This window comes from Pyxicephalus adspersus, chromosome 5 (genome assembly GCF_032062135.1).
Source record: "Pyxicephalus adspersus chromosome 5, UCB_Pads_2.0, whole genome shotgun sequence".
Lineage (NCBI taxonomy): Eukaryota > Metazoa > Chordata > Amphibia > Anura > Pyxicephalidae > Pyxicephalus > Pyxicephalus adspersus.
The window spans coordinates 26229948-26250680 of record NC_092862.1 but is presented as its reverse complement, the minus strand read 5'-3'; the positions used below and the strand labels follow the sequence as shown (position 1 = coordinate 26250680).

Here is a 20733-nt window from a genome sequence, read left to right as displayed (position 1 = left end):
GGGTTTCTGAAATCAAACCCAGGAGGATAATTCTTATGGAATGGAGCACCCACTTTGCAAGGGGTAATGTTGAAAACAGTTTATGATAGAGAAAAATCTGAAGCAGAAAGAGCACACGATCCACAAATTACTTGTTTGTTTTAATGTGTAAGATAAGTTTATGGAGGAAGTATTAAATGTTCAAGAAAGAAGAAAAATATATGATAGGTTTAGATATTCAACTTGGGCTGTCACACATTGATTGTCTTGAAATGATTATTTGGTCATCAATATTTAGTTTGAATTTTATGGGTGTTAATTATAAAATCACAGTATAGTAAAAGTATTTGGGCAATGGTTTAAGGTTTCTATTTGAAATGACTCTAGTTGGATTAATAAAAACATATCTAACAGGAAATGTAAAACATAATGTAATATTTGTTTTTTATTAGAGAAAAAGAAAAATGTAAATGTTAACTGAAAATTAAAACATATTGTATGTATTGTATGTTTTGTTGTATTGTGTTTTCTAAATAAAAAAAAAATATAAAATAAAATAAAAAATTATGAGCTATGCATGCACAGTGTCAGCTTTAGTAGGCAGGGAAACCGGTGCCAGCTTCCCTTGCCTGTGCCGGGGCCAATAAAAATGGCCAAAAATGGTCTGGAAGGAAGAGGAAGGAAAATGGTGACGCTCATGGCTTAAATGTGGGCAGGTAAATTAGCCATGTTTAGTTCCATTTTATCCACCTAAGCGGTAATCCCGAGTGTGACTCGGTTTAATACTTTAATTAAGCAGTGCCAATCTGGTCTGCAAGAAACATTTGTTGGTCCGCGGCTCTGGCCGACCACATCTCCCGTATGCATTACAGGCTCAGATCTGCGATGGGAGAGCGGGCGTGTTCCGGCATCATGACGTCACATTGCTTTCATTAGTAACACGAGTCAAAAGAAAATTTTTATTAGCAGTAATTCCCATTTTTTTTTTGTAATGATTTATTAAACAAAAAAATGTAGATTGTAAGCTCTTTGGGTCAGGGCTCCCTCCTCCTCCTGTGTCACTGTGCATATTAGTCTATTTGATGTACAGCGCTACGTAATATGTTGGCGCTCTATAAATCCTGTTTATTAATAATAATAATAATAATAATAATAATAATAATAATTTGAGGAACTGGTCCCAGTACCGGGCACACAAGCTGTGTTCCAGGCTGCAGAGATGAATTTATAGATTATTAATCTTCATCACATCCAACACATTCCCCCGAGGCCACGCCCAGCGCTGCTGTCACTGAAACCACGCCCACCGGCTCCATCATCCAGTGATGTTCTTTGTCTTCCCCGCCCGCGGCCCCCGTGTCCCCGCCCCCCCACATGATAGACAGCCGGGTGCAGGCCGGTGCTGCGCTTCTTCTGCCCTCCCCCACATCGGGGCTTTAAATCCCGGGCCGGCGGTCAGTGTGCGGGAAGACAGTGGCGGAGGGTTTGGCCGGTATGGTGCAGGGCTGGCTGCTGGTATCGGTGTGACGGAGAAGAGGAGGTGTATAGCGGCACACCGGGTGAGTAAGAAGGATGAATGGGCAGGGGGCGGGGGCACCGAGTATCCCCCATTCATTGCTGCATGTTGGCAGTGCCGGGCTGATGCTGCGATGTAGATCGGGTGTATGGCATCCCCGGCTGTATGATGTAATGTGTGCAATGCGGCATCCAATCCCACACCGATCCGATTATTACATCAGACATCGATCTGTGTGTTCTGTATGACACATGGCATGCCAGCCCCGTTACACCCACGTGACCTCCTGAAAAGTTTTTATGGGGGTCACTAGGAATGAGGGGGGGTCATCATGGTTTTGCACCTTTTTCATTTCCTTCCTTCTCACTTTGCTTCTCTAATTCTGAGCTCCTCAATAACTGTCCTACAAAGAGGTCATGGTAGGGGACCCCCTAATTCTTCACTAATTCTGCCTGTTAATTACTATTATTAATAAACAGGATTTATATAGCACCAACATATTACATCAAATAAAGGGTGCACATAACAGACAGACACAGGAGGAGGAGGGGACCCTGCCCCAAAGAGCTTACAATCTAGGAGGGGGAGGGGAGTCTCATTATTTTGCATAGTGGGGGATGTGTCAGAGTGAAGGGAGATCTTGTTTTGTGACCTCCAGGATCCTTGGTGCTTGTAGGGCGATCACCTTCATCATTCTTCATAGACCATGGATGTTTGTAACTGCCCCCATTGGGGAGAATCGTTCCTCTGTACGGGAAATCCTTCAATATAAAGTTGTCCCCAAAGTTATGAGGAGGGATGCTCCAACATGGGCTACTGTCTAACGTGGCTTTTTAACACTTAAACACCTTTTGGGTCTTGTACTATATCCACAGCTCTCAGTATATTAGTGTGGTGGTCTGTGTACACACGTGCAATAATTGTCGTTGGAAAGGAACTTTCACGATCCTTTCCAACAACTGCACGATGCATACAGCACCATTCTGCTCCATGGAAAGGGGAGGGGGGGTCGATGGAGCAGCACCCCACTGTGCTCTCTCCCTTTTCCCTTCCATTACAATCGTCCATTGTCCTTGGATCCACCAGGACAGTCGTTGGACAACCGGCGCTGTACACATTCCAGATTCTCATCCGATATTGGCCCCGAGATGATTATCAGACGAGATTCATTGCAAGTGTGTACCTAGCCTTACATTGCTGGCCAGTGGGAAGAAGGAGACACTTGGAGCCAAAATTGGTGTCACTTAAACTTGAGACCCTGAGAGACAGATTGCTCAAGGAACTTCTGGAGGAACAGACGTGGGGTTTCCATTCCTGCCCAATCCAAAACCGATAAACGTAATGCGTATACATAGACTTCAAGGGTCCCTACACAGAATTCTATGGGTCTGATATATTGCTAACCTTATACATGTGCAATAGTAACCTAAAAGAGGAAATGACTTTCAGCTTTCATTTTGCTATGACCTTGGTTCTCTTTTTGTGTCTTTGTATTGGTTCAGAGTCTTCCACGCAGTGTGAAAGTAACCCTGAATGAATGAGCGTTCAGCAATGAATGTAACTTTCACTAAGTAGATCAGTGCAGGAATTTCTTTTTTTGTTTTAGATTCCCCCTATGAAGGTGCAGATCTGTATGTAAGGGCCACTCGGATATTAAAGCGTAGCTCAGACATTTCACTTCACATAAAAGTATAGACAACCCTTTTATGGAAGGTAAAAATTCTTTTTTTTTAATTTTTTTTTTTAAAGAAAAGGGTGCAGCATCACCCCCTAATTCTCGCCCACCTAGGCGATTGAGAATGAATTGGAGCGCAAAGCCTCCAGGGATACCTATGTCACGTATCCTGGGAGGGTCTTGGGTGCTCCTTCTGCGCATGTGCAAGTATCTCAGGCATGCGCAGAAGGAGCCTTTTCGTAAGAAGAGAAAAATTTGCCAATCTCCCAGTGAGATCAGCAAGTTTTTTTTCCATCACCCACACACACACCTGGGTGGGGTGATGTAGGATGAAGAAGAGGAGAAGATGGCGCCGCCCGGATCGCCGGCTCAGGGACGGATTCTGTGATGACGCGGGACCCGATGGAAGACACCTCCGGACAGATCAGACTGCGCTGCAAGATTGAAGGTAAGTGTATTTTATTTTGTTTTAGGCATTTTTCTTTTCACGCTCGTTACACTGGCATCTTAGGACCATTATAAAACTGTGCTGAGTTGCAGACAGAATTGTGGCCCCAACCGGTCCCAATCAAGGAAACCATTTTTTTTTACATTCTTCTGCAGCACAGTTTTCAAAAGTGACAAGTTAGTGATATAAAGATTTGTGTCCCAGCCACAGGCAGATCCGGGTTAGCTGTGGTGTGGTTTGGCAGTCGTGCAGTTTCATGGGTGTGAAAGGGCCCCAATTGTGATCATCTTCAAATAACAATTACCAAAGTCAGATCTGCTCTGATTTCTTTCCACTATTTCTTTCTAAAGATCTTTTTCTTTCCACTGCTTCATTATTGTTCTGTGTGACCGATCCTTTGTAAGGTTGTTTGCCGATCGGTGAATGAATGCAAGGTATTGTATGCTGGGAGATCTCCATCACTACAGGCATGTTTATTTTCATTGCTCCGCTCTGACGTTCATTTACAAATGTCCTATTCCTGTGTGAAGTAACATTCATATGAATGACTCAATATGTGGGGGAGAGACGTATACTGTGCAAATGAGACCGCTGATGCTTTATTCCAAATGTTTAATTTGTCCTGAAACATGGCAATTCCTAGTAAAATAAAATAGGATGTATTCTAAATCTGTGAATCTTACATTCACTAAAACATTCCCTGGTGGAGAACATTCCAGGTCGATGTGTTTCAATGGCAGTAATTGGGGAATGTTTCAGGAAATGTCACATTCACTGCTTTATAAATGGACCCAAAGTGTTGTATGTACCTGTCAAGGTATGTTTGTTTTTCTTTTAGGTGTTTATTATTTTTTTTGCATGGAATGAACAATTGTACTGTGCACAGAGAATGAAGATCTTCTTTCTTTCCAGTCTTATCCAGGAGTAGCAAATCTTAGCACAAAGTTACAAAGTCATTGCTTATATTAAATTTACAGTTATCACATATTGATCAAATCTTTCAGCACCTTGTAAATTGTGGCTTGGAATCGGCTTCATGCATTTTTTTTCTTGTTTAACAAGAGGCTTTCTGCTGAAAATGGACATTTTTAGGATGTTTGATCACAGCCTTTGTGGATGCTTTCAATGCAGCTGTTGTATTGTTCACGTTGTACTTTGTTTACTGCAACCTGATTGGTCGTACAAAATCGTGTTCATTGGACTGCATGGTAAACAAGTTTTGAGTGTTCTGCCGCTTTGCCACTTTGCTGATTCGGGGGGATTAGGCTGGTGAAAGACAGCGGATTTGACCATTCAGTGTAGATACTTTGTAGTGTAGAGGTTCCAAAACAATCTACAAGACCGATATATTGGGGGGACAGAGTGATGACCTCAGCAGATGGTGGCTGGGGTTTGTTTGAATGTATTCATGACGGCAAAGTGTTTGGATGGCTTGAATCCAATACAAATATGAGACATCGGTGGCAGTGCAATGGTGTGTTGGCAGAACTTGTTGTCTGGGCATCAGAAGCTTTGCCTCCACTCATATGGCTAAAGAACTGCTGATCATACATTTATGTGAATTGTAATTCTGTCCAGTGATATGAACCTCTCCATCTTACTGGTACTTACCAGTTCACCTTTGCAGCTTCCAATGCCCCCATTAATTTCTATGCCCGCATGTTGGGTAGTGAATGTAAAGCATGTTGGGTAGTCATCTAATAGCTAATACTTTGTCCAAAGTGTGGGAACAAGAAGGTGTGACGTCAAAGGTCAAGATGAATTCTTTTAACTATGCAGTGCTCAACCCAGAAGTAGGGTGGTTGCTGAAAAGTGCTGGGTGGTGCGCCCGAGTAAAAGGACCTGGGGATAACACTGCTATGGCAAATTCATGTTTAGCTTTCTGTTGTGTCACTGGGGCAGGAAATGACAGAAAATACCCCTCCAATAACCCATTGGGGGTTTCAGATCCTCCATCTTTCAAGCTGGTTGCTTGTCCCTTAGTCCAGGATTAATGACCTACGTATGGTTGACCTGTCTAACTGCAAGGAGTTTCTGAAATTGTTTCATCCTCATAAAACCAATATTTATAGGTCATATTTCTGCACACCTTTCAGCCTTTAAATCACCAATCCTGGTAAAGAACAATCTAAACTTTCCATAAGTCAGCCCAGGATCGATCAATTCATGATTAATTAACTGCAAAACAACATTTCTAAATAATAATAAAAAAAAATGTCATCTATTTTTATCCTAGCAGCACATCCCCTTCAATGTTAAAACTGCCCACCCCATTCAGCAGAGATCACATGACTACATGCCTGGGATCATGACCCACCCCTGAGGAAACCCAGAAAAGCAATGTATTTTAACCCTTTTGTTTCTCTTTGTTGCGGGAAGGCTGTTAGAATCACTTGTTTGTTTTCATTCAGCAAACTTCATGAACTTTCTAAATGCAAAGAAAGTAGAAATCCATTTTCACACCTATGCACTGCAGTTTTTGTTTTAAAAGGGAAACTCTGTGGTAATGGGACATTCACACCTGCACTTTGTCTGCAACAAATACGAGACTATGTAAATTCATCCTTCAAGTGTGTGAAAACCCTAACAAATTTCTTCCTTTTCTTTCTTTTTTTGTAAATTCTTTCTAAATATGGTGGGGAGTGAGGGGGGTGCATAACTTATATATCAGTTCACGTGAATGTGGGGAGCTGTTTTTTTGTGAATGCAATAGATCATGACGTCAATTTTGGCAGGGTGATTGTTTTGTGACAACTTGCCGGCCATGCTGTTTCTCCATAGTTCCATAGTTTTACTCCATGGGTCTACAAGGGCTCCAAAGAGCTAAATATATACTTGAACATCAACTGGTATTTTCTTTTTATTTGCATGGTCTCTGAAGAGATAAAACAGAAATAGGAAGGTGTCAGTGGTGACCTACTTTAAAATATTGCGGTTACCTGGCTACCTTTCTTCATCACTTTAGACTTCACTATAACTTCTCTTTGATCACTCTTTACTCTGCATGCTTCTTCTGGGTCAGTGAATTTTTTTAAGCTGGATGGGAAGAAGTTGAAGGCAGGTGGAAGCTCCTGAATTGTGACTCAACTCTTCAGTAACTACCAAAACACAGCAGGGTGGTTGCTGAAAAGTGCCGGGTGGTGCGCCTGGCTAAAAGGGGCTGGGGAGATCACTGGACTTGGTAAGAATTGATGCAACTGGAGCAGCATGACAGCGAGGAGGCCAATATGTCAGAAATGTCATTCTGCTTACTTTTGCTTTGAAAGCTTTTGTTTGTCTAGTGTGAAGAGTAAGAATTCATGAGAACCCCACTGGGCAGAGTTCCCCATTTATTGAACTGACCATGTAAGCTGCCCATTCCAAAATAGATGGCACAGAAAATCTGAGGTTCTTATCATTCACTTTACTATGACTTTTTAATGTTCTAGGCTTAAATAGAATTGTAATTTGTTAGTGATTCTCTAATACTCTGTTTAAAATCTGAAAGTTCTCTTTTTCTTACGATAAGTGTAATTTTAAAAAATACTCTGCCCTGGGCCAACCTGCTTATATCTAAGACTGGATTCATATCCTCAAGCTGGGCTAGTGTAAGTTAAAACAGGCGTAATGCAAGAACTAATGTTAGTTGTGGTGCCATTCTTTATTTTTATTTTTTTTAATGGTACCCCAATAGAACAGTGCTTGGTGCACCACAAGGCACAGATGTGGACCACCTGCGTGTAGCAGGAGCTTCCAAAAAATTGCAGCTCTGCCATTTTTAGTGTGCTGCCAACACACTACAGTATTCTTTTGCGTGTGTGCCAACATGATGAAAAAGTGTGCATCGGGCCCAAATAAAGGTGAACCGCTTTGCAAATGTATTGCTGATCATCTATCCAATCACAATCATTGCAAATGGCCTTCTCTACTTTTCTATTGTAATACCCACCAGTGCCCCATAAATAGGGTATGTGATTTATTTATTTATTTTCTGTAGTAAAATGTATGATACCAAAACCTAGCTAAACAAATTTTGCTATCCAATGTGTATTTCTTGTACAGTATTTCTTGCACCTCTTATTCATCCAGCAATGGAGTATGGAGGAAAGCTTTATATTCTCTTATTAAATAAAACTCCTATTACAACTGGTTTTGGAAATTGATGTGAAATCCCTGGGATACTGTTCCAGAATAAAAATATGCAACTAATTAAATTGGCTTTATGACATTTATACATCAAGTAATGATGTAGTGTATATCCAGCGTAATGATTGCAGATATAAAACTCTGTGCCAGGGGTGCAACTATGGGTCCAAGTAAGGACAAGTAACTGGGATTCAATTTATTAGAATCCACCACCACTGAATACAAACTTATTGGGTATAAGCAGCTCGTTCACCCATTCACCCTCAAAATTGTATGAGCTTTGAAAATGTGAGTACATTGCTTGCTCCAAGCACCATCTGTTTATCTTTAAGAGGAATGCGGAATATAATTTGGTATAATTATAATATATAATTGGTTTACTTTGATGGTGCAAAAGTCACATACAAAGACTTTTTTCACAGTAGTTTATTTTTGCTACTTTAGAATTATTTATTTTTGTTGCTTAATTTGCGTTAATATACTTTGGACGTGTTCATAAAATTATCATAGACTTTCACCAGATCGCTTGTTGGTTTTTTAGATCATGCCATAAGCAAATCAGTATTTGACTTGTCTATAATAAATGGCTGCTACCAAGTAAGTAGTCTTTGCCCACAGGCTATTTGCTTTGGATGGCAGGGGGGGAGGTAATCTGTATGCATGCTTGCTAAATGTGCCAGTTTATGAATATACAGAAGTTGGCATGCAAATACAAGCAAGCCTGTTCAGCATTGAGCATCACTACCCCCAACACCGGAACACCTAAAACATTATGGTTTACAATGGCAAAGAATATAATGCTATGTAAATCTTTTAATTTCTTTATATACAATGGACAGAAAAATTCTCTTTAGGTTCTTCCAAATTGAGGTTAAACGCTTACCATACTTTGTACATTATCTTTTCTATTTACTGCATTGTGTAAGCTGAACTCCAGGCAAACCGCACAGTGCACAGCTGCTGATAAAAATTGTCTTATTTGCCAAGAATTTGTCATTGTGTTCAACCACTGTTTTAATTTATACTTCTGCCAAACAGTATACCAGAAACCAGAAAATGGCACTGCCTTCTCTTATAGGGTTACGGAATACAATGGTAGTATCTCCCTGTTTGCAGTGCTCTGATTGGACAACTAAAGATCAAAAGCATACGGTCCTCACCTCTGCTCTCTGCACTTGGCAGCACATGTGCATGCAGCAGAGCCTGATTCGCTAGAGTTCATAGAGAAAGAAACTTTCATAAAGAAACTATGAAAACTTTGTGGTTATTGCCTTGAACGTTTCTACTATTAGGTCCTGCCTATTACTATCACGTTGAGGATAAGTAGACCTGGAACTGCTTAACTCATTTGTTATTGACATTTTTAACGTGGAGGACCCTTGAATTAACTTGCAAGTCTCCATAATTATTATATGCACGGCTCACAATATGTTAGCATGGGGAAGAATGCATCTTAAGTTTCTGACCATTGGGAAGAATGTCAAATTTACAAATAGCCAAAAAGATCATTGGTATCACATAACCTGACCTGAGAGTCACAAACTGCTCATTACTTAAGAATGCTTCCATGGAACACTGGTTTAACCTAAACGGAAATTAGATAATCTAGAATTGTTGTAGTCTGTTGTTCTTGTGAGAAGATCTTTTATTATTTTATACTTAAATACTGCACATATCAAACCCCTAGCAGGAAGGAAATCAGAAAGATAAAGGTCTAATGTAAAGGTTGTATGTGCTATATTAACATAGTAACAAGAAACGTTTTCAGTATTTTAGGAGCGATGTAGACCTAATAAAATTGCAGGAAATGTAATTCCTCTTGGGATGCTCATTGGTTTGATGTGTCAATTCCTGTTGCAGAATATTTTGCAGCTTTGGCCCATTAATGTTCTGTCATGTGTCCACACATCATAAAGAGTGCATAGCAAGACATTTCAATAGGAATACATAAAGAACTACATGTGCAACTATTATCCTATTCAAAACATATGAAATGCTAGAGGAATGTGTCTTAATATGATATGCTAATATTGGTGATCTCTTTACTACTGAAAGATTTAGCTAGTTGTAGAGCTTTGCATTTGATGTAACCAGTCATGGAAGTCAAGGGGAAGGCTAAGAAGTTAGTTAAGTTACATACAGTCCATAGGATGTGTAAAATGATTGGATATATAGAATAATAATTTTTTTTTTTTTCAGCATAACCTCAGCCCTGAAAGCAGAATACTGTGACTTGTTGGGCCAGCATTGAAGCAATAATATTGCAACTTGCAGCAATGCCATTGGCAGAAGAGAACTGTCTCTGCAGTGATCCTCCGCTAACTTTGCCTGTGGTTATTATTGGTAAGATTACCTCCTTCCTTCCAAGTGTGTAATGAAATTTAGTAAAGTGTCTATATGGTGTTGTAATGTCTGCTGCTTCTTCTTTCACAAGGCCAATATGGGGAAAGCCAGTCATCCTGCCAGTATATTTGGGGATGTGGGGGCAAACTGGAGTGCACATAGGTAACCAATGCAAAAAGTGGGAGAACGTACAAAATTCTTGCAGTAGTGGTTTAATGACTACACTGAGGCTCTCCATGTATCATATAAAGTTGGTCTCTGGTTGCCTTGCTTTTATAGACTTCAGTGGGAATGCCTTCCAGACACCTTTAAATGGTGGCCTTTTTTATAGGACACATAGTTTCTGCTTCCTATACCTCTTCATCACCTGTGTAAGACAAATGCACCACTCTTTTAGCAGTTTTAAGGCTGGGTCTACATGGACGGTTTACCCCGAGGCTTTAGGCTCATCTTTGAAATTTCAGGCAATTTAAAGCTTGTCTTTAATCCGTTGAAAAACAATATAATCAAGAGGAGATAGAGACGGACAGGCTTTTATAGGCGATTTAATGTTTGTGCTTATTTGGTGAACAATTACATGTGGCCCTGATTCTAACCGAGACCAACTAGTTTAATCAAGTGATAACACAGTCTATGTGAATACAAAGTGACAATAAAATATCTATTTGCATAGATTTATTGTTGTACAATATTTTCTTGTTTACAATTTAACGTCAGAAGTATCTCACAGTGCCTGACACGTTTCGCCTTTTAGCTTCTTCAGGGGACCATTGAGATCAAAATATTGTACAGATTTATTAGGGGACAGCTGGGTCAGTGCATCCCCTAGGAGATACAAATAGAGTATTCTCATGAGGTCTGGCTGCAAATGTATGAAGAACAAGTGCTGAGGGGGATTGTGGGACAGCTAAGAGGATTAGTGGTTGGGGTATTATGGGGTTTGGTGGTGTATTCATATATTGTCAAAATATCATTGGCAGAGAGATCTATCTTATGGAATTATATCCATTTGTTTTATTTTTTTCCACACAAAAATCAATTACAGCTCCGGAAATGTTTCATCTATTGTATTGTTCAATAAAGTCCAATAAGGTACTAATGATCCTAATTCAAAGATGTGGATAATATGGGTTTCAGATTTTCCTGAAATTACTATTTAATGATGTTTATCCATCCATTATACAATATTAAGTGATGCAATGATATCCCAGTTTTCCAGTTATCCAAAGAGGGTATTGACTAGTATTGTAGAGATTGAGGGTAGTTACTGATCTCCCAGCTAATTGGTGGTTCAGTGTTGAGATAAAGTGACAGGCAAGACGTCCGCAGCCCAGCCTCCAATCGTTGGATAAAGTCTATGCTGCTTTTTACCACATAGTATTGCATTTTACTGCAATTATGTTTTGAAGCATTTATAAAAGCTGGAAAATGCCCCCTGTTAAAATCAATGGATGTGTTATCTCGGCGTTTTCATTTTTAAAACGTTGCAAGGAGCGTTATAGATGACGCTCAAAAATGTGCCTCAAGGAAATGCCCTGGTGTAGATTAGCCCATTGGAATGCATGGGTATTTCAAACATGGGCTTTTAAAGCCTCAGGTTAAACGCTGGGGAAAACGTCTGTGTAGACTAAGCCTAAGCGCTTATTTGTCCAGAAAATGTGCCATTAGCAGGTGTCTAGCAGTTAGAATTGGGCATCCAGGAGCAGTAACCACCCAATGAGTAGCACTGGCTTTTATTTGTATTTAATAAGATTTTTTTACACCATTCAGCGTTTTCCTATACTCTGCACCTGTTGGAGGTTTTGTGAAAGATGTAGATTGCTTCGAGAGGAATGGAGTACTAAAAAAAATCTCAAGCTTGTTTGCCTTTCCGTAATAGAAAAGTAAACATAACGGCAAAAGCTTTGAGGAAGGAGAAAATAGTGGAATAGTGGAACACAGGCATGTGCAATATTAATAGAAGCTGAGTACGTATTGGAATTACAGTTGATCCCACATCAGAATGTTTCACATAGTGACGCATAGTGGCTAGGACGAGCAAATATAGGAGATGCTTGTGTTGGAAGTGTTTTACATCAACATACCATCTACCTGACTTTTTAAACCGAATCTTTGTATATGGTGTAAGTGTTATAAACCGATATGAAAACAATTCTATTTTTCACAAAGGGTTTTTTTGTGTTCTCCATCACAGGAAATGGGCCTTCCGGAATATGCCTGTCATATCTGTTATCTGGATACAGGCCATATCTGTCTCCCGATGGTCTGCACCCAAATCCAATCCTGCACAGCAAGCTAGAGGAAGCAAGGCAACTCTCCATCCCTGAACAGGTAATTGCAGTGCTCATCAGTTGTGCCAGATTTATAGTTCTGAACAGATATCGGGCATATCCTATTACCTACAGTGGGCCTAAGGCTATATACACACATCAGATGATTCTCACCCAATATGATTGCTTGGTTGGGGATCTGACATGTGTACAGACGGAGTCATGAACAACCGCAATACAGTTTAAGTCAAAAGAGCACAGCTGGGTGCCGCTCAATCGTTCTCCCTCTCTCCATAGAACAGAAGGCACTGTGTGTACAGCGCTTGTTCATTCATCGATCACTCTTTTGCCACTGAAAATTATCATGAAAGATCTTTTCTAGCAACAATAATTGAACAAGCAGCTTTACTGGTAAAATCTTCTGAATGTCATAGTTAGTTGTTATTACTATTACATACAATACTAGAATTGACTCAACAGAAACTGGGAGAATGATTTAAATATGTTGCCTACACACCCAAGATGTCTTATCCTATTTATTTATTGATCACATTGAATGGCAAACATTTAGTACTGTGCAGGGCCTTAACATCAGGCATGTGGTTAGAAATTCAAGGATGCAAGGAGCAGCAGGTAGGCTGCTATTAGTGACCTCCTTGGGGAAATTAAACCTATTTTTATATTTAATAGTTTTAATGCTTTTGAGTCCTAAACCAAGAGCAAGCATGCATTCAGTAAGTCAGTGCAATTTCTCATATTGCAGATTTCCTCCAAGAAGAAAATTCTCTGTATTAGCCTATACCTACAATATCTTATTATTATTATTATTATTAAACAGGATTTATATAGCGCCAACATATTACGCAGTGTACATTAAATCGGGGTTGCAAATGGCAGACAGATACAGTCAGTGACACAGGAGGAGAGGACCCTGCCCCGAAGAGCTTACAATCTAGTAGGTGGGGGAATTTAGACACTGTAGGATGGGAGATACCATATCCTGAATGTGTGTATTTGCTAAGGGTAGCTATGTACAAATGGTACCATATGTAGCTTGTGGTACACACAAGCAGTGTATGTGTATGACACAAAATGTAATGTTCTTTCTGGTTATGGAAACTATTTTTTTTGTATGGCGATTATATTTCTTATCTGTATATAAATTTTGTTTTTCATTTTAGGATTTAGAATACTTGTCAGAAGGGCTAGAAGGCCGTTCCTCTAATCCAGTGGCAGTATTGTTTGATACACTCCTTCATCCCAATGCTGATTTTGGGTACGATTACCCACCTGTTCTACAGTGGAAACTGGAAGAAGAGCACTATATACCTCATATAGTACTCGGGAAGGGGCCCCCAGGTGGAGCATGGCATGTGAGTCATTATTGATGTACAAAATCTGCAGTCGTCTTCCTCACATTGCCGGTATGTGTGGCATTTGCTAGTGAGATTGTAAATCTCTGATGACTTAATGAATCCACAGTTGTGCTTCAAAAAAGATCCTTGGTGTTATGGGTAAACGAGATATTTAAAGTACAAATAAAGGCTACTGGATGACAGTCTAAACAAAAAACAAAGTCAGTTACTATGTATTGAGCAAGCCTAATTTAAGCAGAAAGCTCCATTACCTTCCCTAACCGACCCAAATCCTTCCTTTTTTGTGCCTTACATGTTTATTGTCTAAAATTTTAAAATCCTTTATTTCTTTATATTTAGTGCACCTTCGCTGATCACCTTTATTTTCTTCCCCCAGGATATGGAAGGGTCCATTCTGACTCTTAGTCTTGGGGACTGGATGGAATTACCAGGACTTAAGTTCAAAGACTGGGTGTCGGGTAAGAGGCGGTAAGTGTCTAACATCATGTGTTAGCCATTTTTACTCCGTTTTAAAAAATGTATGGAAGTGAATCTGTGTTAACGTTCAGTCCAATATTTCCATATCATAACATTTGGTAAATTAAGTTTAGAACAAGTCATTCCTGACATCGACTTTAAATGCTGTGTGATAATTTAAAAATTCTCAAATTTTTTTAGGAAACCTAAAGTTGTTGAAATTGTGTTCTCTGCAGTGCAGCAGTTACTGGACAGCCCTTTAGCCTTCTAATCTGTAATGTGAACACACGTTGGGTTATAAGTAGAGATTACAATCGCAAACCATTATACAAACTCCCTGTTATCCGGCACCCACAGGGATTGGTAGATTCCGGATAAATGTAGTTTCTGGTTGCTTGAGACCACAGGGAGTTTACTGTATTTGTGGGTGTGTTTGTCTGCCTATAGAACTATGTACGTAAAACCTATGTCTCCAGTCTGACAAGTCTTTTAATTCTTCTGAAAGCAATACTGTGTGTGGGTTGGTGCCTTCCAATAAAAAAAAATGGCATACAAGTAAACCTGACCACAACAGACATTGGTTCAAGAGTAAGCAACTTTTAAGGGAAATGGATTTTTGGGTCACTGAAGTCTTGGTGCCAGAAAAACTAATACCTTATGGCCCCCTTACATCAACCCAATACCTAAAACTAAATCCAAGCCCTAACTTTGCTGTCCTGAACAAAATTCTCCAACACTAACAATACAGGTAGTCCCCGGATGAAGGACATCCGACATATGGACACCTCCTGAGTACAAGCATGGCTTCCCTGCTTGCTGTGTGCAGAGCGGAGGCTGGAGGGGTTGTTTTGCATGACTTGCAGAAGAAAACTTTTGCTAAACACAGCTGAGGTTGTGGATGAACTTAGGGGTGTGAGCTCTTTCTGCAGCCTCTTGTAACTCTTTAATGACCAAGACAAACTCTGCAGTTGTTTCTTTTTGCATATTAAAGCACAGCTTGCTCCAGAAGTTAATGAATGTCTAGGCTCCATAAAGATTGTTTGTTCTTAACTGACAGTGAGGATTTTATACAGTAACTGACACCACACTACCTAATTATATGTTGAGAAAAGCATCTGTCCTAATTGCATTTATTAAAATAATGTACATATTCCAACTTATGTACAAATTCAACTTAAGAACAAATCTACAGTTCTTATCTCGCAACCACTGAAAGTGGCATATAGCCCAACTCAAATCTGTGGCGCAAGGGAAGCTGGGACTGCTGGGGATTCCCTGAAAACCAACACTAAACTGAACATGCAGTTCAAAGTGGGACTTGGGTTCCAATTTTAAGTGGACTGTTTGCCATGGTACTTTGAGTATTGTGTTCTACATGGCATGAACAGATCCCTGACTGACTTGTTGCTTTTCACAAATAGTTTAATATAGTTTGATTAACCAAATACATTTTAAGACTTCTTGTTTCTAACATGTGTTTTCTTTAACATAGAAATATCAAAAGTGATCGTGCTACCCCAGCAGAAGTGGCAGCTTATTACAAACATTATGTTAAAATAATGGGCATTCAAAGAAACTTTGTGGATAACACCTATGTGACTTCTGTGGCAAGACCTTACCGAGACCAAGAGCAGGCTGACAGCCACGATTCTGAAAATGGTGCACCAGAAGAGCCTTGCATTGATAAAGAAAATGGTGAACCCATGGTGAAGAAGAACTGGGAAGTTCATGGCTATCGTAGGGCAGCTGATGGCTCTCACCAGCCCTTTTGTCTTTTTGCAGAAACCGTTGTTCTTGCAACAGGAACATTTGATGAACCTGCTCGGTTAGAAGTTCCGGGAGAGTACCTGCCATTTGTTTCACATTCGATTGCAGAGTTTGAAGAAGCTGTTGGCAAAGGGAGACTAAATGGAGCAGTTGACCCAGTTTTGATTGTTGGAGCTGGGTTGACAGCAGCAGATGCCATCTTGTGTGCACATAATAATAATATTCCAGTCATCCATGTTTTCAGGAGGAGAGTGAATGATCCAAGTCTTATTTTTAAACAATTGCCAAAAAAACTGTATCCGGAATACCACAAGGTTTATCACATGATGTGTACACAACTCAGTACTGTAGCTTCCAACTTGTATCCCCGGTATACAAGTTACCCAGAGCACTTTGTACATTCTTTTAAGCCTGATATGAAGGTTGTCCTTCAAAGTAACAGCGGTCTGAAAAAAGTTCTAAAGATATCTATGGCTTTAGTCCTGATAGGGTCACATCCAAATCTGTTCTTCTTGAAGGAGCAAGGTCGAAGTTTGGGGCATCTTCCCAACCAACCTATCACCTGCAAAAGTAATCCTGTAGAAATTGATCCATATACTTATGAGTCCTCCAAAGAACCTAACCTTTTTGCCCTTGGTCCACTTGTTGGTGACAACTTTATCAGGTTCCTTAAAGGTGGAGCACTTGCCATAACACGATGTCTAGAACTCAGGCAGAAGAAAAGACATCAACTTGTTGAAAGTGGAAGTGATGATGGTGTGTCATAAACATGCCCTGTCAATCGTCTACTTCGGCATTCTGGCTTTTCTGGAAACCTTCTCGGACATTCTTTCTTGATCTGCAAATGTGCAGATTCCATCAGTATGTGTTTTTGCACAGTGCTATGTATTTCAAAATGTATGGTAAGATTAAATCGAAATCTTTGCTGCTTTTGTAGAAGATTCTAGAAGACTTTACGGACTTCATGTGACATCAAATAATTATTTGGTCTATTGTGCAATTCTCCATTTATATTCTGTGTTATGCATTTCAATATCTGTTTCTGTTGACCATGAATATTTTCTAGTTTATTTTGGGGCTTTTAAATGGATGGGAAAACTGGAGGTAAATGTATCTAGCTATCCTGTCTCAAAACACTAATCCCATTGTAGTCAGGATTTATATTTAGTTGTAGGTTCATGTCCCAATAGGTCTGTGTCAAGAGACCCCATAGTCTAAAATATAATTATTACAATTAATTCCCCGCTAAATTAAAATACCATTTTGTCCTGAGAAGGGTTAGGCTAGTTTTGGATTTTCAGAGGTATATCAGTGAGATTTTTCTACTTTATGTATCCTGTTTTTTTTTTTTCTTTGTTTTTTTGCCTCATAGGTGACCAGTTAACCTTTTTGATACTAATTATCATTATGTGCATGTTTCAGGTTTGCTGGATTTTGTGTTGTGGTGATGTGAAATGGCAGCACATGGCTTAAGGTCAGGACCGTTTTATTTAATCTGCTTGTAACATCCTAAGCTGGCATGTCAGTGGCCTGGTATTGCATTGTAAATTGGAAGGGATATAAAATATTCTTATTTTATATTCTTGTTTGACTTGTCAGTTCTGTTTCCCATATCCCTCTGGGGGCATTTGTTTTTTATTTTGTTTATGTTCTTCAGTTTGCATTCCATGACTGGTTATGAAAATGCTCTGGATAGGTTCAGAGTAATTAAAGTGCTCTTATTAAAGGTTTATTTTCTATGTGCTACCGATTTAGGTTGTACACAAATGGGCTTATTTAATAAGGAAATACAATGTAAAAAGTACACTTATCAACTTGAGTATACTGAAATTGGTTGTTGTGGGTTAGTGCATTTGCATTACCTTTTTATTAAAAAAAGATTGTTGTTGGTATTGTTTTATCTGGTGCCACTCGTAAAGTTTTTTTTTTTTTCTTTCTTGCTTCGTGTTTTATAGAAATGTATGATGCTCTGGTGAATGGTGTAAATGGAGATTAGCTGAAGGATACAGTAAAGTATTTGTATCAAAGTTTGTTTACAAATGAATCATGCTGTGGGAGAATCTCTAAAGTCATAGATCCAGTTTATCCTACCTATACATATTTTTGGTTAGTTGGTGGTATTGGGAGGATTGAATGTTTTGCAGGTTGCACAGAGAATAAATGTTCACCTCTCTTCTACTGCCAACGTTGCTGCTTTTGGAAGAAATCTTTTTAAGTCTCCTAAGAATCTGCCACTTTCAGGAACGCTGATCTGTTCCATTCTCCACACTGCATGTCCTGGTTTGTTAATCTCCATATTACCCCAGAATACAATAGACCTAAGTGGAAGCATAGTAGGAGTAGACCAATACTTCTTAAGAGTGGGCTTCCTGCAGAGTTAGAGAGATTTTTTTCTCTTACAATACAGCAGCATTTGGTGGAGTTGGCAGTGATGATTTACTCTTCAGTTGCAAAGACTGCTTGTTGGCTAATCCTGGTTTCTCGTAATGGCAAAAATAGCTGTGCCATTTTTGCTTTGGTTCTATTGGGACTTGTAATTGCATGTGTAGGGCATAAACTGACCTTGCATATCCTAGGTTCTTAATGCACCCTAAAAAATATGGTTGCTTTCCTATTTTGCAAAAGATTGGTCTAACCACATCTAATGTCTTCATGTTGCTCTGAATTAAATTTTATTTTGAAGGAATCCACTGTTTTTGAGTACATCTGATGACATCTGGAATCCTAGGACCTTATAGTGGTTAGGTGACATTGGAATGCACTCTTACTATTTTACTAAACCTAACTATATAAAATTGTATATTAGATTGTTTGGACATAGTAAAACGTGGAATGTCATAACCCGAGCTGCACACTGAATGCATTTCTTTTGGACATATTCTTGCCAATTTACAGGAAAGGAATATTACTTTTTGAGAAGATGTTCAAGCAGAAAAAAAAATCTAACTGCAAAGTTCCAAAGAGGCATTAAAAAAGATATGAGCAAAAATACAAATGTAACAGAAATGGAGAGCAGTTGAATATGGAGTAAATGTTTTGTAGATAGTCTTTTTTGCCTTTAGTTGTAAAGGAATGTCCTATTTTATTAGATTATGCATAACATATTGTACATGCAGAGGGGCACAGCTTATTTTTTTGGAGAATACAAAGACACCATTTTTTAAATACATGCTCCAATATGACCCCCAAACAACAAATTATATTCTACATAGGAAGTGTCTTATATTTTAATACCTGGACCCCACAACCCCATGCAATTGCCTTTGATTGTACAATGTCTATGTGCTGAAAGTTGTGTTTATTTCACTTCTGTGCATGGCATAATTGGCATGGCTGTGGAATGAATGTGCCCTGAAGGCAAAGCTCCTTCTCCTTGTATTGTAGCAGTGTCTTCTAGTCACTTGGTGATGGAGCTGTAACTGTGTTTATAGACCTGGTGATACAGCAGGCAGTACAAAGATCATGCTCATTCCTGTATGGCTTTTTTGTATTTATAATGTTTTCCTATTTAAAGATAATGATGCATGTTGCAGACATTGTGTACAAAATGCATGCAATATGAAATTTTTTATTGCTGAACAGTTTGTTACATAACAAATCTGGAGGCATACAGTCTTCACGCACAGTCATAGGTACTGTTGTCACCTTGGCCAAGAATAAATAATTAGTTTGTATCTTCATACTAAACAAAAAGTATTGAGGAAAATACACTTGTATTGCAGTTCAAGCAATTATGTACAGTTGCCTATAGCAGTCAATGTAAACTGTTGTACGGGATTATTGCAATGTAATGGGTTATCTTTGGGTCACATAAAGGTATGACTTAAACTGGATGTATTTTTTTAAGCTAAAATGCATATAATAGCAGTTGTATTTCAGTTTATAGGACATTTCTTGCTTAAGCAGTGTGCCTGTCAACTCCAAATGTGGCAACCATACTGTGCACAAAGTGCTCATCCACTGGTAGTGGCCTTACTGGGGTACTCACTGAAACCCAAATGTCCGACCAGAAAATACAGCCAATTATAAATGGTGCACAACATGCTGGCTTCCCTTGTTGCTGCCAATCAAATAAATGGTAATGTAAAAGTAAACTTCTGGTTTATTTAAAATCCGTCATTGCTTTCCATGTTAAGTACAGGAACTGGACCTAGAAACCCAAGAAAAAAAATCTTGATTCATTCCAAGTAGACTGCATAATCTTTATGCACAAGTACCCTGGCTTTTAACACCAAATATGAATTCAGTGTGAATAAGTTATGAATTTTAGTGTATGTGTGTATGCCAACTTTGAATTGTGCAAGCTAGTAATGGTTGTGTAGCCCCCATGTTAATATTCTGTTTTATGCACACTAGCACTTACAATGTTACTCATTTGTATTTAGGGAAACGTTTTTGTAACTTATTTGAATGTCTGACTCATAGATGGAGTAACCTCAAAGAGCCCAAAGTGTACACATCTGTCATACTCATTATGGTTTTTCTGTGAAACATCTCTACATTACTCACACATAATACTGTGTAATATCTCTATTTCAGATGCTGTAAATAACAGTTTGCTGTGCAAAATATGGTTGTTGAAATGCAACTTTATATTATGCAATATAAAATTCTGATAAAGAAAAAGAATGAATTCTTGACTTTTTTTGTCTTGTTCCCCAACATCATTTTTATTGGTGAAATCTGAGTAAGGATACAATAAAAATGCAGCACTCAGGGAGTTTGTAACTTGCATGGTGTATATATATATGTATATGTGTGTGTCTATGTTAAAGTTT

The 20733-nt window shown here is 39.0% G+C and overlaps 1 protein-coding gene across 2 annotated transcripts in view; it reads left to right on the top strand.

The window, feature by feature from the left end:
* The window catches only part of OSGIN2 (oxidative stress induced growth inhibitor family member 2), a 24458-nt gene extending 3874 nt beyond the window's left edge, over positions 1-20584 (top strand). The window contains exons 1-6 of one of the 2 annotated variants that reach the window (XM_072410950.1): positions 1390-1538; positions 9943-10086; positions 12281-12417; positions 13538-13729; positions 14109-14200; positions 15681-20584. In XM_072410950.1, coding sequence (XP_072267051.1) covers positions 10020-10086; positions 12281-12417; positions 13538-13729; positions 14109-14200; positions 15681-16722 — 1530 coding nt within the window. In that variant the 5' untranslated portion in view covers positions 1390-1538; positions 9943-10019 and the 3' untranslated portion in view covers positions 16723-20584. Of the gene's footprint in view, positions 1-1389; positions 1539-9942; positions 10087-12280; positions 12418-13537; positions 13730-14108; positions 14201-15680 lie in introns of those variants that run through there. The other variant, XM_072410951.1, reaches the window with a different exon arrangement.
* Positions 20585-20733: the final 149 nt, after the last annotated feature.